This window comes from Penicillium coprophilum (assembly GCF_028826855.1).
Source record: "Penicillium coprophilum strain IBT 35676 chromosome Unknown utg000006l_segment0_segment0, whole genome shotgun sequence".
Lineage (NCBI taxonomy): Eukaryota > Fungi > Ascomycota > Eurotiomycetes > Eurotiales > Aspergillaceae > Penicillium > Penicillium coprophilum.
The window spans coordinates 516,966-532,310 of NW_026622725.1; the positions used below are offsets into that span (position 1 = coordinate 516,966).

At 47.1% G+C, this 15,345-nt stretch overlaps 5 protein-coding genes across 5 annotated transcripts; 2 read left to right on the forward strand and 3 right to left on the reverse strand.

Annotated features, from left to right (window-relative positions):
- Positions 1-1,777: 1,777 nt before the first annotated feature.
- On the forward strand, positions 1,778-3,167 carry N7500_009205 (DUF2855 family protein; the record flags this gene model as incomplete). Its single annotated transcript, XM_056680346.1, has 2 exons — positions 1,778-1,947; positions 2,012-3,167. 2 exons carry the CDS (start codon positions 1,778-1,780, stop codon positions 3,165-3,167), a joined length of 1,326 nt encoding a protein of 441 aa, XP_056527728.1.
- Positions 3,168-3,326: 159 nt separating this feature from the next.
- N7500_009206 (uncharacterized protein) lies at positions 3,327-4,473 on the reverse strand (the record flags this gene model as incomplete). Its single annotated transcript, XM_056680347.1, has 3 exons — positions 3,327-3,605; positions 3,657-4,106; positions 4,165-4,473. 3 exons carry the CDS (start codon positions 4,471-4,473, stop codon positions 3,327-3,329), a joined length of 1,038 nt encoding a protein of 345 aa, XP_056527729.1.
- Positions 4,474-5,546: 1,073 nt separating this feature from the next.
- Positions 5,547-7,333, reverse strand: N7500_009207 (fungal specific transcription factor domain-containing protein; the record flags this gene model as incomplete). The annotated part of the gene is made up of 3 exons (XM_056680348.1): positions 5,547-6,295; positions 6,350-6,723; positions 6,777-7,333. 3 exons carry the CDS (start codon positions 7,331-7,333, stop codon positions 5,547-5,549), a joined length of 1,680 nt encoding a protein of 559 aa, XP_056527730.1.
- Positions 7,334-8,894: 1,561 nt separating this feature from the next.
- On the reverse strand, positions 8,895-10,661 carry N7500_009208 (Carboxylesterase type B; the record flags this gene model as incomplete). The annotated part of the gene is made up of 1 exon (XM_056680349.1): positions 8,895-10,661. One exon carries the CDS (start codon positions 10,659-10,661, stop codon positions 8,895-8,897), a length of 1,767 nt encoding a protein of 588 aa, XP_056527731.1.
- Positions 10,662-11,167: 506 nt separating this feature from the next.
- Positions 11,168-13,783, forward strand: N7500_009209 (uncharacterized protein; the record flags this gene model as incomplete). The annotated part of the gene is made up of 5 exons (XM_056680350.1): positions 11,168-11,234; positions 11,335-11,448; positions 11,725-12,177; positions 12,236-13,075; positions 13,128-13,783. 5 exons carry the CDS (start codon positions 11,168-11,170, stop codon positions 13,781-13,783), a joined length of 2,130 nt encoding a protein of 709 aa, XP_056527732.1.
- Between the last annotated feature and the right edge of the window lie 1,562 nt (positions 13,784-15,345).

Below are 15,345 nucleotides of genomic sequence, written 5' to 3' on the forward strand. Positions count from 1 at the left end.
TCGTGAGGGTCACCCGCGGGTCACTGCTAGGTCTAGGTCAGGGTTAGGGTTAGGATCGCTTATGAGCGACCCTGACCCTCGGAGGGTCGGGTGGAGGGTCCAAGATCATGGACCACCCGGAGGGTCACTACCAGGTCTCTATATAACTATAATAATTACCTTAGTTATTATATTAAGGCTTCGAAGGCTTATTTCTACCCCTAGTCAAAAAAGTGATAATATATTAAGTTATTAAATAAAGGCTTTGAAGGCTTATTTCTACCTCTAGTCAAAAAAGTGATAATATATTAAGTTATTAAATAAAGGCTTTGAAGGCTTATTTCTACCTCTAGTCAAAAAAGTGATAATATATTAAGTTATTATATAAGGGCTGCTATAGTTTATTTTTCTAACTAAGGTCAGCAAATTAATAGTGTTACGAAGCTATTATATATAATTAAATTACTTAAAAATATAGAGAAAAAATATATATATAATATAGGTTATAAGGTTAAGAAATTATACTTACTAAAAAGGCCTATAGGCACCTACGGTATATATGGACAATAGGCCCTAAGGGTAGGGCCTATCTATAGGCGTATTAATAGTGCCTATCGCCCGCTTTTATAAGGCCCGTGGGCACTACCCACCCGCCTATCCATGGGCGATGTCGCAGTCTACCCATTTTAGGTTAGGTTGAGTTGTGCTGAAGTCTATCTAGAGCTAGGCCTAGAAGGCCGCCAAGTTGGTTAGATTACTAGGTATATATGTAGATAGTGTTATAGTTTGTCGCTATCATAGCTTTTTTAGTAGTTTCTTTTCGCTAGTCGAGTCAGTTAAGAGCCTATTCACCTTTTTTATAGCCTACAATCTATCTCTCTTCAGGGAGTTTAGTGTAGACTACCTAACAGCTTTGATACAGTTTATTGTATACAAATGGCTAATTTCGTCGTTTGTATACTATTTAGTACCTTTCTAGCACCCTAAGCGAGCTTATCTACAGTGCCAAAGTGGTTACGTGGCTTATGATGAATATTTAGAAATTCTGTTTGAGGGGGTGAAGTAGGTTTTCTTTTTACTGCCGACGACCGCTTTCTTTCAATACGTACAAAAATATGATCAAAAGATAGAGACGGAGGTTAGAAAGAATGATAATTAATTTTGAGAGCCATGCAGCCCTTGGTTGGCGAGATATAACAAAAATTAGATCTGAGCAAAAAAGAGTTGCTCCATGGACGACAGATTTGATTCAAACTCATGACCTTTGCCCACAAAGAGGATTTGCTATTAGAATTCAACTAAATGCGAGTTGAGCTGTAGCTTCTCCCCTATGTGACGTCTTCAAGTATTAAGATAATGCCGGGTTAGCTCTTTGCAACAAGTTCATTGATTCTCATTTGGCGCCTGTAGCTTTGATCTCAGCGTATAATCAGCTTAACACATCCGATGCTTACATGGGTACTTCGACACTGTAAGATGTGTTGATTCATGGCCTGGGGTGATATTACCAAGAATACACAGTCGTGACAACATTCCTGTAGTGATGCAACTGCCGCCCTATAATCCAAAGGACCATTGAGATGCCGCGCTCAGACCCATTTGCTTCTAGATTGTACGACATATGTTGAAAATCAAACAGCCTCGGGTATCGACCTAATGTGCTGATCACTTTTCTCAGTCAATTTTCTTAGTTGGTGGAGTTCCCCCGCCGGATGATCTTCATGCCTCTGATCAGTAATCAATCAGGTTAAAAGTAGCAACTCATTCAGGTCAACATTTTCCAAACAAATTTCAAGTCATGGCTGTTCACGTTGTTTCCAAACTGGATAATAACCAGCATGCAACCTTCAACCTCGAAACTGCTGCTCAGAGGCAACTAGCGGAGTCTTCAGTAAGAATTCGCACGCAGCTGATCAGTCTCACTTCAAACAATCTTACTTATGCTTTATTGGGTGGATTATTCCGTTGGTATGTCTCCGTATTAAAATATCAGAAAACAGTCTTAAACAAGATTCTCATCAATTACTCGAAGGTGGGACGCGTACCCCGTATCTGAAGACTATCCCACACCATACAACGACCCATCAGCATGGGGCATCGCCCCAGCCTGGGGCTATGCTACAGTGGAAGAAACAACCATTCCAGAATTACCCAAGGGAACACTTCTTTATGGATTCTGGCCCACAACGAGCACACCCACCGACCTCAAACTCAAACGTGGCTCACCAGAAGGCCACTGGATCGAGACCAGCGACCATCGACAGAAATTGATGCCCCTGTACAACCGCTACACGGTAGCTCAGACATCGACCCCAATCTCCGATTTGACCACCGCGCTCAATCCGCTTTCAGATTCTGCACAGGAGAAGCTAGATCGTATGGCCTGGAACGCGCTGTTCCTTGGTGGCGTGGCCGGATACGTTCTCAGCGAGTATGTTTTCTCGTCCAACCCAGACCAACCGCCCATCCATCCACTGGGAAACCAAGCTGGGGAATGGACTCTGTCAGACGGGGATCTGTCGTCCGCAGTCGTAGTAAACCTGGCCGCGTCAACTAACACGGCCCGTGTTTTTTCCTACTATCTGTCCCGAAAGCCGGATGCTTCGGCACCGCTTGGCTTGTTGCAAATTACGTCAGGTGTTTCACGCATTGCAGAGGCAAGTCGGAACATAGCTTCTTCTGTTCCTTCCAAGGCGGTTGGATACGGGGATATCAAATCCGAGGAGAATGCGGAGTGGTTGGCTAGCTGCAAGGCGGAAAAGATTGTTATTGTTGACTTCGGTGGTCGTGCAAACGCCCTGGAAGACACACTATCCCTGATCAAGAATCATGCGGAGTTGCAATCATGCAAGGTTGTTATTGTCCAGGTGGGCAATGAGCAGAAGGTATACTCGATGGAGGAGATGATTGCCGGAAGAGAAGCATCGGCAAAGCTTGGAAAGGTTCAATACAACACTTCTGGTGTTCAAGACACGATCCTCGAGACTGTTGACCTGGAAGCCTATTTTGCAACAAGAAACGAACAGTGGGAAAAATGGCTGGATGAGCGACACCTGAGCGTGCCAGGAAAGCAGATTGTGTTTGGTCGCGGTGTTGAGGGTGCTGATGGTATTGAGGGAGGATGGGAGAGACTGTGTCATGGACAAGTAGGGGGCGATGAAGGATTGGTGTACAAGATGCAGGCTTGAGATTCGACATGAATTATTTTGAATGAAGTATTTGACAAATAGAATGAGACGGACTTCGCGAAATTCAAACCCTCACAGCTGTGGGTATTGTCCTGAATCGATCGAAATCAAGGCCGGGCAGAAAATGAGTAGAATTTTCTGTTTTGTTACTTAAACAGACTATACGACCTCTTTGTATCGGGGCGAAGGCTCCAAAGTGTGAATACTCGCATTTTGTTCACTTGATGACCGTGCGTAATTGATCTCGTCTAGGGTCGGCTGGCCGCATATATCCAGTTGAGCAGCTGCCGAGACTATCAAGTCAGAGAAACGCTCCTTGTAAGGTGGAGGAGGGCTTCGGCTGCCCTGGATGTATTGTATATCCTGCCCGCGAATGGTAGAATCCCCTCCAATCACATTAGGTGTCATGAAAATCTTCAGTGGCATGACTTGTGTGATCTAATTCCTTGCTAGTTATGTCATGAAACCCCAAATAGGTTACTTGCATACCACAGCTGCTGTATCACCCGCCTCATTGCGGAAGTCGGCAGTGATAGAAAGCTCATGGCTGATCTTGATGTGTCTGGTCGAGATAGTCTGCGAGCAGGCATTGAGACTTCCGGGCAGAGAGACAGGTGTGGTAAAGCGCCATTCAATCTCGGAAAGACCATCATCCGAGGGAGACTCATCCCCTTGAGAAAAATCGACCGTCTTGGAGAACACAGTTTGAGTATGTGCTGTAGTGATAAACCGTACGTTGTGTCGTACTGATTCTGCAGCAGTAGCTTCTAACCGCGCAGTCTGTTTCTCAACCACTTTGATTGTAACAGCGTTGAGTGTAGCATATTTCAACAGCGGTGCAAACCAGCATTCCACAGGAAATGTGCAACCAAAAGGAACGTTCCGATCAGCGATGGAGAGGCAATACTGGATATTTTCGTTGGAATGACCCTCGAGAGTCTAAATATATTCAGTCATTTGATCTACTAAGTCATAGAAAAAGCGAAAATGTACTAACCAGTGGACAATGCGGTCTCAAATAGCTGGTCTCTAAATCGGAAACCTTGTAGATCCTAATCGGCTGCGAGACCACGAAATCGCTTTTGAGGCGTCGCTCGATAATGACATCCACACGATATGTGTGATATTGATTGTTTGCGCCAGTCACTGTGTCGAGAATCTTGCTTGGGAGTAGAAAATCGAATAAGAATGTGTGGTCTCCTGCCGGCATCTGGAATGCGTTGAGCGTTTTTGAAGAAGCTAGTGGTTGTTCGAGCTCGAATGTGATCTGCTCGCGGCTTTCTGCTGACCCAAAGACACCTTCCATAGGTCTATAAATAGGAATAAGAATATAGTCAATAAGTAACAACGCCTTGGGAGTCCTCACATTGCCAAGATTCCCCTCAATCGCACTTTAATATTCTTGATCGAGACAATTTGTGCAAGAGAGAGATTGAATCTTCCAGTAACAGATACCGGATGTCGCTCTTCTGAAACATATATGCATGAATCGTCAAGACTAATAGAACATGTGTTAGATTATTATGGAAAAGCTAACAATCGAATCTGATACCTCAACTTAGAGCCGATGATGTGTTCGCGGAACATTGTCAAAGATGAAGCAATATGTAGCTTGATAAACTAAAATTAGAGTCATTTAATTGAATCCGAGTCGACGAATTAATAGGGAGGGAGTCATGGCGCATTGTTTGCCTTTATACTTGTCCGCGCGACAGAGTGACAGAGCGGACATTCCTAAATGGGGTCGGGGAGCTGGTTCCAAGGCTCGAAACTCACAAGCGCAACTCTTCGCCACAGAAGGAAATACCGACATTCTTGGGATGCAGTCTAAACACATAGGTTACAACAAGTCGCAAAAATTATCAAGGTCAATCCTTAGAGAGTTTCTTATGACTTTGCTAGTGGCATTCCTTGATCTATAATGGAGCATCTTCCCACCATCAGAAGACTGCTACTTCTAAAACTATACAACACATTAGAGTACCTGAACCCATCTATCATAAAGTGTATGAATTTCTAGAAATAATTTCTAATTTAGTATAATGCCTAATCTCGGCCCAGCGACGTGCTCCCCGCTAAACCACCTTAGGTATGTCTTCCGATGGCCGCTGTTTCGCACTGTTCAATAGGGACCATTAGATAGACGATTCACGCTACTGAAACTATGACAGTGTTATGGCGAACAGCGGCCACCGGAAGCCATACTCGAGGCAGTTTAGCGGGGGATGTATGTACATTATCTTCATATCTCATGAGTCTGCAACAATTACTCTGTAGCACTATGATCAGACGACAGTGAACAATATGCCATATTAGGTCCATAACATACAGAAGAAGCAAGAAGCACAAGATATTTCCTTTCACCTTGGTGCATTTTCATCAAGCTAGACCGTCGCCATATTCGAAGTCGGCCATGTCGAGGTCTAGCAACAATTGATCATTCGAGCGATTTGGAAAACCGACATCAAGGAAATTGCCGAAAAAGGTATCAAAATCCTGGACTTCTGTTGCGGATAAAAATGGCATCGTGTCTACTTCGGCATTAGAAGGTTTATCCGATTCCAGTCGATGTTCCGCTGGAGGGTGTGTGGTCTGAGATCCTGTATGAATCCGTCTCGCCACCTGCGCGATGTTGACAGCCGATTCCGACGGCATATCATCGGTGGAAATAAGTGGCTGTGAAAATATATGATTTGGGTCAGGTGGAGAGTTTGGTCGGGTGATATTGGTATCTGGACCTGTGAAACATTCCTTGTCTATGGTGGCTTGGATATTGCTCAACAAACGCTGGCCTAGACGAGTCATCACAGCGGCTGACCACCATGTGGTGCACATGTTCTTGAGACACTGATGAAATAGACGGATTTGGGAGATGGCTGTGTGGCGTGCACTTGGCAGTTTGCTTTCTCTGAGCTGCTTGTACGTGACCGAGAAGGCTAGCGAGATGGTGTAACCGATCATGGGAAACGGCAGAGAGTCCCGGATATCTTGATTGCAACTGAGCGACGCGATGGTGTGGATCGAATGACTTTGTCGGATTTTTGATGCCAATGGTCGTGAACGACCTTGGAGCCCGCTGGAATGTGTCGAGAGAAGAATGACAGAATGATAAGCAAGCTCGAGGGACTCTGTCAGTCTACGTATTAGTCGATGTTAAAAAAAACCGGCGGAGAATTTCATACCAAGCAGGTCTGGAGACATGTCCCAGGCCTCACACTGCTCCAAAATATCTTCAAAGGAGGTGAGATTGACTTCACTCTGATCCATGACTTTCATGATCGGTCGGTATAAGTTAATCACTTCTCCTAGTTTATCGGAAATTCGAAGCCAGACACGAAACGGCGATTGGAATGTTGAAATAACGTCGTCCACGCCCTGGCTTCTGTCTCCGTCGTGTATCATGAGAGGCCTCCCATTCATAGCAGCGTTCCATCGGTCTAGACTCCAGAGACACCAGAAAATGGCCTTGGAACATGTACCGGAATGTTGGTCTGGCCTCAGCAAATGCAACCCCATGGTATGAGAATAATGGATAGCCTGGGTCAGGTTCAAGGAACTGTCCTCGGAGCCAGTAGAGCCCCATTCGTGCAGTGACAGAAGCGATAATACTTGTATTTCAAGTATCTTTTTTCGGCCCTTCTTGGGATGTTTTGCATAGCATCGTTATAGAGGATGCTGCTAAATTTCTCCAGTGGGAGGGGGTTTGAATGTGGCCCAAGGCATAGGAAAGGCACTGCGCTCCGGTCCTTCGCTGCAACAAGACAAATCGCCTGCACAAGCCGCGGAGAAAGACTACCCACTTCGTGCTGGATCCGAACTTTGCCTTCGTCAAGAAGAGGCAGCAATGGGTGTACCCGACGGAAATAGATGCCTATCAAGACCTCTTGGCACTCTTTCGAGGGCAGCCAGTCAGGGTGAACATGGGTCCCTAGTATTGATTCTAACGAGGAGCGATGGGCTTCACCCTGATCAACACTGTTCTCCTCGGCGTCCAGCCACGCACCTACATCCCCTCTCTGTGATTTGCCCTTCTGTAACCTTGACTCAGTTTGTTCCATGAGAGTCGCTATAGGGTTGGAATCACACGCAAAACGACGGGACTCTTGATCCACCTCTACAGTTGAACCTGCATCGAGAGCGATAGAAGCTTCGGCCTCTTGTTCCATAGAGTTTTGAAGTGAGGATCCGCTTGATCGCTCACCTCGTGGAGAGGCCGATCTATTTCTGACTGGTGGATGCCGCCTTGAAGCCTGAGATGCAGGACTTTGGCTACTTGTGAGACAAGAGATCTCGGGAGAGGAAGTCTCATGATGTAGTTGCTCCTGGGAGTTATGATGATAGCATCGTTTCTAGCAAAGTCAGCGTACACTTCCGGTTATTGTAGAGCTATCTGGGACAGTATGCGACACCTTTTTGTGGCGACAAGAGTTACATGCTCGCCGCGCATGTCCCCTCTTGGCATTTGTTCCATCGCGACTTATCAAGAATGTTAGCTCCATCGTTAATGATCCTCAATGTCTTGTTCATCTTGTTAGCAAGATGTTGCGGGGCTTCCCTCTCGGGGGCGGAAACGGAAGTGCGCCACCGGAGCGGCAACCGTGTCCGAAAATGGAAAGTCCGGCTGGACACGAAGGTGACCACCAATATCAACCTGAAAAAAGCCACCTGCCTATACCAAAGGAGGCTTTCATCTAATTGGAGGCTCACTTGTGATCCATTTGGTATGATATATCTCTTCATTTCAGGTACTCCTTGGCATTCATCTTCCCATGTGAGTGCCACCATCTTCCATCCTCAGCCACAGATTACTTATATGATCAGTCTCAATGCTGAGCCTCCATATTTCCTATGACAAAAGAGGGCACTGTGAGCTGGGCTGAGTAAGCACTTGATTGGAGACTACATAACTAGATACTTGAGTAGTACATACAAAGAAGGGCGATGTTGAAACTATGAAATGGTATGAAATATATATGTCACAAACTGCGTAAGAAACAGGCACGATCTACTCCGTGTTACATCCTGAGATTACCCGTGTCGCCTATCATTTCTGATATATGTCAATGATTTGAAATTCATAACTGGAACATCAGACGTCTTCGCACAATACATTTCTCTGCTTTGAAACTGTGATTTATGAGCCCCAACGCGGTATGACCTAGATTGGTCGAAGATGGATGTCCACTTGCGTTTTCATAGAAATTAGATCTTGTCTGGTTGTAGGTTCATCTGTGCTCGATTGCATTTTATTTGGTTGAACTGCATATCTCATCCTTGAGACCTGAAAGCCAGCATTGCTCTTCCCTCTCGCTCAGCGTTCCGCAAAGCCCATAAATGGGGGCCCTTGGCCCAACCCGCAGTGGACTATGGGCTATGATGGGCTATCTACTCCGTATGGGCCTGGACTCTGGCCTAAAGCCCAACCCATTTGTGGGTTGGGCTGGGTTGGGCTATGGGCTTTGTGGGCTTTGCAGAGCGTTACTCTCGCTGTAACCAGATTGCTTTTAAAATAAGCGTTGTAGGAGATAGAGTACCCATATGTTATCTCTTCAAAAGTAGATGCAATATTTCTTTGTGAGAATGATCAGAGATACTTTCTGTGTCGAATCAAAATCATAACTAGATAGTTGGGCAGGGTGCATGATATATAGCAGAGGGAGTATGGAAGGCCCACTATTCTTCGTATTCGTAAGAATATAGCTAATCTCCACGCATCTGCAGTATATTTTATTCCATCAGCCTGTTTCTCGTCATCTGAATTCGCTCATTCTCTGAGCCAGCCTCTTCCTTGGCACATCCAGCTCTTTTTAATTCCTCGTTCAAAATTTCCCACTGGCGGTACCGTCGGGGACCCCACGGATCCTGCTGGCTGATGGCTTCATCCTCCGCTCTTGTTCGTACTGTCCACCCGTGTAACATATCGCAAATCATAATACTTCCTTCTTCTAGATCATATGGCTTCGCATCAGGCATTGGCGGGAGTCCGTTAGCAAACCGAATCCAGCTTCGCGCCATTTCTTCTCCCTGACGTCGTAGGAAATGATTGCGGTGCGGAGGGAAGCGCCCTGCAAGGGTCATAAACTGGTACATGAGTTCGACAAAGTGATGCCCCATGTTGTAGGAGAAAACAGATCCTGGGAAAGGGTTCGGTAGGCCAAACTGCCAGCGATACAAACGCTGGCGACCACCCCGAGCCACTGCAACGGCGGCCGCGTGTGTGGGTTCGGAGAATATCAGGTCTCCCATTATAACCATCACGTGCTGCCAGAAGAGACCCTCATCCATGCCGTCGTGAATATCGTATGCGTCGAGCACGCGGCGGCCAGATTCTTCACCGAGGATACTGCAAACCCTTTCGATGTACATGTTTGATAATATGTCCTTCGTCGGTACGCTGAGTATAGCTCCCTCGAATGAGTCATCGCCAATCATGATCTCGTCGATCCATGAACAGTTGGACAAGATCTCGCCTTGGTTGGCCCAGAAGGGCTGCTGAGGGAAGAATTCACTCTCTGGGCCAAAGAAGGGCTTCATCGTGGTGATTTTGTTGTCCCGGATAAAGTCGATCAAGCGCGACACCGGTACCTCACGGAGCGCTTTGAGACGCTCTGCACGAGTCTCTCCTGCCACTCCCAGATATGACAGCAGGCGATGGTAGTATGCATCAAGCTCATCAAGTGTCGAGCTACCTATAGCATTGGGCGAACCACTCTGGAGGATGACTCGGCTAAACAGTGGCACGTCGGAACAAGCGTGCATAAACAGTGAGACAGCACCACCTGACTCACCAAAGGCCGTGATATTAGCTGGGTCACCGCCAAAGCCTGCGATGTATTTGTGGATCCAGAGGAAGCTGTTGCGTTGGTCTCGAAGCCCATAATTGAATGCAGGTTCACCTTTCTCCTTGGCCTCTTCGAGTAGGTCGTGGCAGGCGATGAAGCCTTGCCAGTTTAACCGGTAACCTATAGACACAATCACAACATCCATTGACTCGTGAGCTGCCAATTCAGTCATCTTTGTCGTGTCATGAAGGGCGCTGACATGGCCCTTTCCTTCAATCATACCACCGCCATGCACATATACTAGTACTGGAAGTAGTCTTTTGGGTATTGATGAGTCATTCTCATTGCCAACGTTCTTCACAGATGCAGAGATGGTCAAGTTGAGACAGGTTTGCTCATCATAGGTGACTGGCTCTTCACCAGGTACAAATCCTCCTGTTGCGCTACCTCTACCCGTGGGTTGTGGCACCTGCGGACACGCGGCACCATAATTTGTAAAGTCACCACGCGGACGATCGTCGAAGTGGTCCGGGATGTGATCAAGGAGTACGCTTTGGCTGAAACGGGCTGGGATAGTGGCGTAGGGAATGGAACGGAAATGTACGACAGGCTCAGTCACAGTTTGTCCATCAGCATGCTGGTCATCAATCAGGCGGCCAGTTAGACTGCCGAGCTGTGGATGATTAAGGGTGAAGGTGGGAGTAGTTGTCATAGTGATTCTCTCTAGCTGTACCAGGTGACAAGTGTGGTGTGTCGAAGGACAAGGTCAGAAACTCTTAAATATGGCCGAATGTCAGAGTTTAGCGCAGCGCTGGTCCCAGAACAGGAATTACTTGGCGCTCAATTGTTAAGCATCCTTGAGTACTCCGTACTCCGGACGGAGTATGCTCCATAAATCAACCGACTGGCTCCACAAAAAATGGGTGTGCTGCCTGGCTTAGCGTCAGGCAGCAGCCTCATTGGTGCCCCTTTCTTCAGGCCACAACGTTGGACGACGTAACAAGACTCTGCTGTTTTTATTATTTAAAAGGCTTGTTGCTTCCTCTTTTCTGTTCTACTCTCATTCAAATTTGATTACGGTTGCTTGCTCTCATTTCACTCTTATGCACCTCGTATACCTCAACCTCGTACTCGATTGACCCTCCGACCCTCAATCTTTACATCCTACACTCCTATTTTCTACCACCGAATTCTGTATTAACAGTTGATACCTACATCATGCCAGCTCAGAATTTCAAGAAACTCGTTATTTCTGTGGGCGGGACCTTTCCTACTTTCAAACAGGGTATGAGGCAGAGCCCCCTATTGCCCCTGAGGCGGTCTTGTGATTAGTTCATGTCCACGATACCTAAGTATTTATATGCTGACTAGCATGTTGCTTCCAGCGGACCTGAAGGCGCTCATTGAGAATCAGGGAGCGACATTTAGCACTGTGGTAACAGATGATTGTACACATCTAGTGACCACTGAGAAGGATGTGGAGAAGCAGACCACCAAATGTGAGTGAACTAGCACAGGCCAAGACCACCTCTAAAGTTTGAAACTCGTTTGTGCTTTCTCAATGCTCAAAGAACCACCCTCTTGATACTGGAAGCGGTGATACACTGTGCTGGAATGTCGATGACGATGTTGAAGATGGTTGTTTGGTCCCTGAGCACCCATCTTGAATGGCAGGTCTAGACGTTGGTTGAGGGCAAGCAGAGGTCAACGTTTCGAAATTTAGAGGTGTCAGTCAAGACACAGAATTGGGGCTATTGAATTAATCAATTCGCTAGACAAACAAGCTTCTCAGCTCGCCAATTGTCACATTGTCCCACTTTCGTGGCTCCTTGAATCAGCCAAGGCCAAGAAACCGTTGGCAGAGTCGAAGTACTCCTTTGGCCAGACCAATCAGGCATCTCAAGTGGATAATGACACACAGCAGAAGACCATGGACGGCAGCGCATCTCTCCCTGTGGACAACAAGCGTGTGACCAGGACCCGAGGTGCGGAGGTGGCCTCTGCTGGGACTGATGCCGGGAAAACACCAGACGGCAGTCAGAATAATGGGGAAAACGGGAGGTCTAAACCATCCGAGGATAAAAAGCCCGCGAGCAAGAAACGAGGCTCGGATGAAGACACTGTTAAAAACGGTCCCAACAAAAAGACAAAGGACACCCAGAAGACAGCCACAAAGGCAATTCGAGTCCCAATTGATGAGGGATTTGAGGCACTGGGTAAACTAAAGGGTAGGTCTACGACACGAGAAGTCATGATTAGGAGACAAACTAACCTGTCTTGTCACAGACCCCAAGGTGTACATTGACTGTGCAGGCCTCATCTGGGATGCCACGCTGAGCCAGACTGTGGCAGCCAACAATGCCAACAAGTTTTATCGCGTCCAGTTGTTGGTCGGCGCAAACTACAAATACTTTGCCTGGACGCGCTGGGGTCGAGTTGGGGAGCATGGGCAATCGGCCTGTCTCGGAGACGGCAGTTTGGCAGGCGCCATGCAACAGTATCAGAAGAAGTTCAAGGACAAGTCAGGCCTTAAATGGGAGAATCGGCTCGATACACCCAAGCACGGAAAGTACACTTTCCTTGAGCGCAATTATGAAGAGGACGATGAAGGCGAGGAGCCTGTAAAAAAGGAGAAGACTATCAAGGAAGAAGAAGATGTGCCGATGGTTCAGAGCACCTTGTCCAATGGGCTTCAAGACCTCATGTCTTTCATCTTCAACCGACAGAATGTTCTCGACACATTGGCCGCAATGTCCTACGACGCCAACAAACTGCCATTGGGAAAGCTGAGCGAGAGGACTTTGAAAAGCGGCTTTTTAGTTCTGAAAGAAATATCAGAGCTTATGGCCACGCCAGCCGTGGCACAAGAAAAATATGGCGAGCCGTATAATGCTGCCGTGGAGACATTGAGCAACCGATATTTCACTTTGATTCCGCACGTCTTTGGCCGTCATCGGCCCCCAACCTTGAACACAAATGCGCAGATCAAGAAAGAAATCGAACTGCTGGAGGCGCTGACTGACATGGACGTTGCGAATGAGATCATGACATCGTCCAAGGAAGACGATGACATCCACCCGCTGGATCGCCAGTTCCAAAGTCTGGGTATGAAGGAGATGACCGAACGTAAGTTTAGTTCCTACAACCTGCAATGTATCGTTAGACTGACAATTCCCAGTGGACCCCAAATCAACTGAGTTCATAGAACTCGAGAGCTACCTCCAGAACTCACGCGGTGAGACACACCACATGAGCTATAAGGTAGTCAACATCTTCCGCATCGAACGCCAAGGTGAAAACGACCGCTTCAACTCATCCTCTTACGCCGACATCGCAAACAGCGACCGCCGCCTCCTCTGGCACGGATCCCGCAGTACAAACTTCGGTGGTATTCTCAGCCAAGGACTGCGCATCGCACCTCCCGAAGCACCCGTCAATGGTTACATGTTCGGCAAGGGTGTTTATCTAGCAGATACCTCCAGCAAATCCGCGAATTACTGTTGTCCCCAAAACAGCCGGGGGATGGGACTTCTTCTTCTTTGCGATGCGGAACTTGGTGCTCCTATGCTGGAGCTTGACAGGTCTAATTACAATGCCGGTGAAGACGCACTGGCTGCTGGAAGCATTGCGACGCTCGGCAGGGGTAGGAACATTCCTGGTGGGTGGAAGGACGCGGAATGTTTGAACCCGACCTTGGCAGGTGTGAAGATGCCTGATGTGGTTGTTGGGAGCGCCAAGGAAGATGAGAGTCGGGGCCTATGGTACAATGAGTACATTGTGTACGATGTTGCGCAGATCCGACAGCGCTACTTGTTCCAGGTTAAGATGAACTGAACGGTTTGCTTTGCATGGAGTACTGGTTTAGTGATGAGGGAGTCATTGAGCGGGATATACTTTTCTTTGTTAGTTGATTCGCATCTTTCAAAATGTAACATCATGCATACGAGGATATTGAACTTTTCTGGGTGTGATTGAGAAGTATAATTACAATTAGCAGACCCGCCAGCCTAAATGGTACAATAATGAGTCCAAGCCAGTACGAAGGATGAAACCCTTTATAAAATCGTTACTGGTCATTTCTTCTTTTTATCTCCGCTCTTTATGTCTTTGTTCTTAGATGGGTCCAAATGCCAGATGAGCGGCGTTGTGCTGGTATGTAGTGTTCATGATATTCCTATGTACTTGACTGGTCAAGAAATTAGCCTGGCCAGTATAGCTAATCTTGTATCGAAAAAGAGCTGAGAAGGGGTAATATATGATTTTAATCAGAGAATGGGGAGGATGCTATTGCACTAGCACTTTGAAAGCTGTGAGGTAGTCGACTTAAAGCAATCTCATGCACGATCTACACATTGTGGATCCAGCATCTATCGAAATCGAAAAGCTTGATGAAGAAAAGCAATGAACTAGAGCCATGGCAAACTCTGGGAAAAAAGTGCCCGATTGGGTCTATTACTTGCCGAGCAATACCTTGCTATAAGCCTCTGTCAGTCACCAATTCTCCTAAAGGGAAACAGGGGCTGGTCATTCATTCAAGCATCAGTCCAGCGAAGCCATCGTCTGAGTCACGGATTCCTTTGATTCAATTATGATCCAGCTCCTTGGTGTCGCGACCTAATGAAATCATCCCACTCGTCTAAGTATGAGGCGATTCAGACTTTCCTCCGCCCGTGCGCGAAATGTGAGGTATGTTGATCTTCCTCAGATTCGTCCATAGCTTATGGCAGTATACCATAGGTCACGCGAAGGATCAATGTGCATTTCAAGGGGTGATTATGGATCAGGGGACTTTCAAGGCTGAGTATCCGCTATGGTCTCAGTTGACTATCCCTGAACGTTATTTACAAGACCTGCCGTGAACCCATTGCCTAGTCTATGGTTGGAAGTCCCATCAGCTGGTTTGATATTAAGCCCCGTGGTCAGATATTGACAGAGGCCAAAATTGGTAGCAAATATTGAGCGGATGAGGAATCGGGAGGCAACCACATCAACTGACAGAACTTGATTTGGAGAGCCACCGATGTGGAGAATCTTCATTCAATGGCGCGTGGCCACTGCCTTGACGAAAACACAAGCCGGCTTTTTCCATCATACTGTAGCGTGTACGGAGTAGCCACAGATTCAATATATTCCGGGGTAAAGCACGTGGCCAAATGCGGTCAGCAATGTCACTTTAGCCAGGGCGGTTCCTGCGCTAAGCCAGTTTTGGCAGAAGGGTCACAAAGCTAGCCTATTCAGGACGAGCGTAGCCTACAGCACTCACATCAGGCAACGCGCCTAGACCTCGGGACGTGGGGACGCGGGGCTATGACATGCCGAAGGTCAAGATCCCGAACGAGCAAAAATGAGAAAGGTCATGCGACGCGACATTTATTGAACTACACCCTCAATATCCT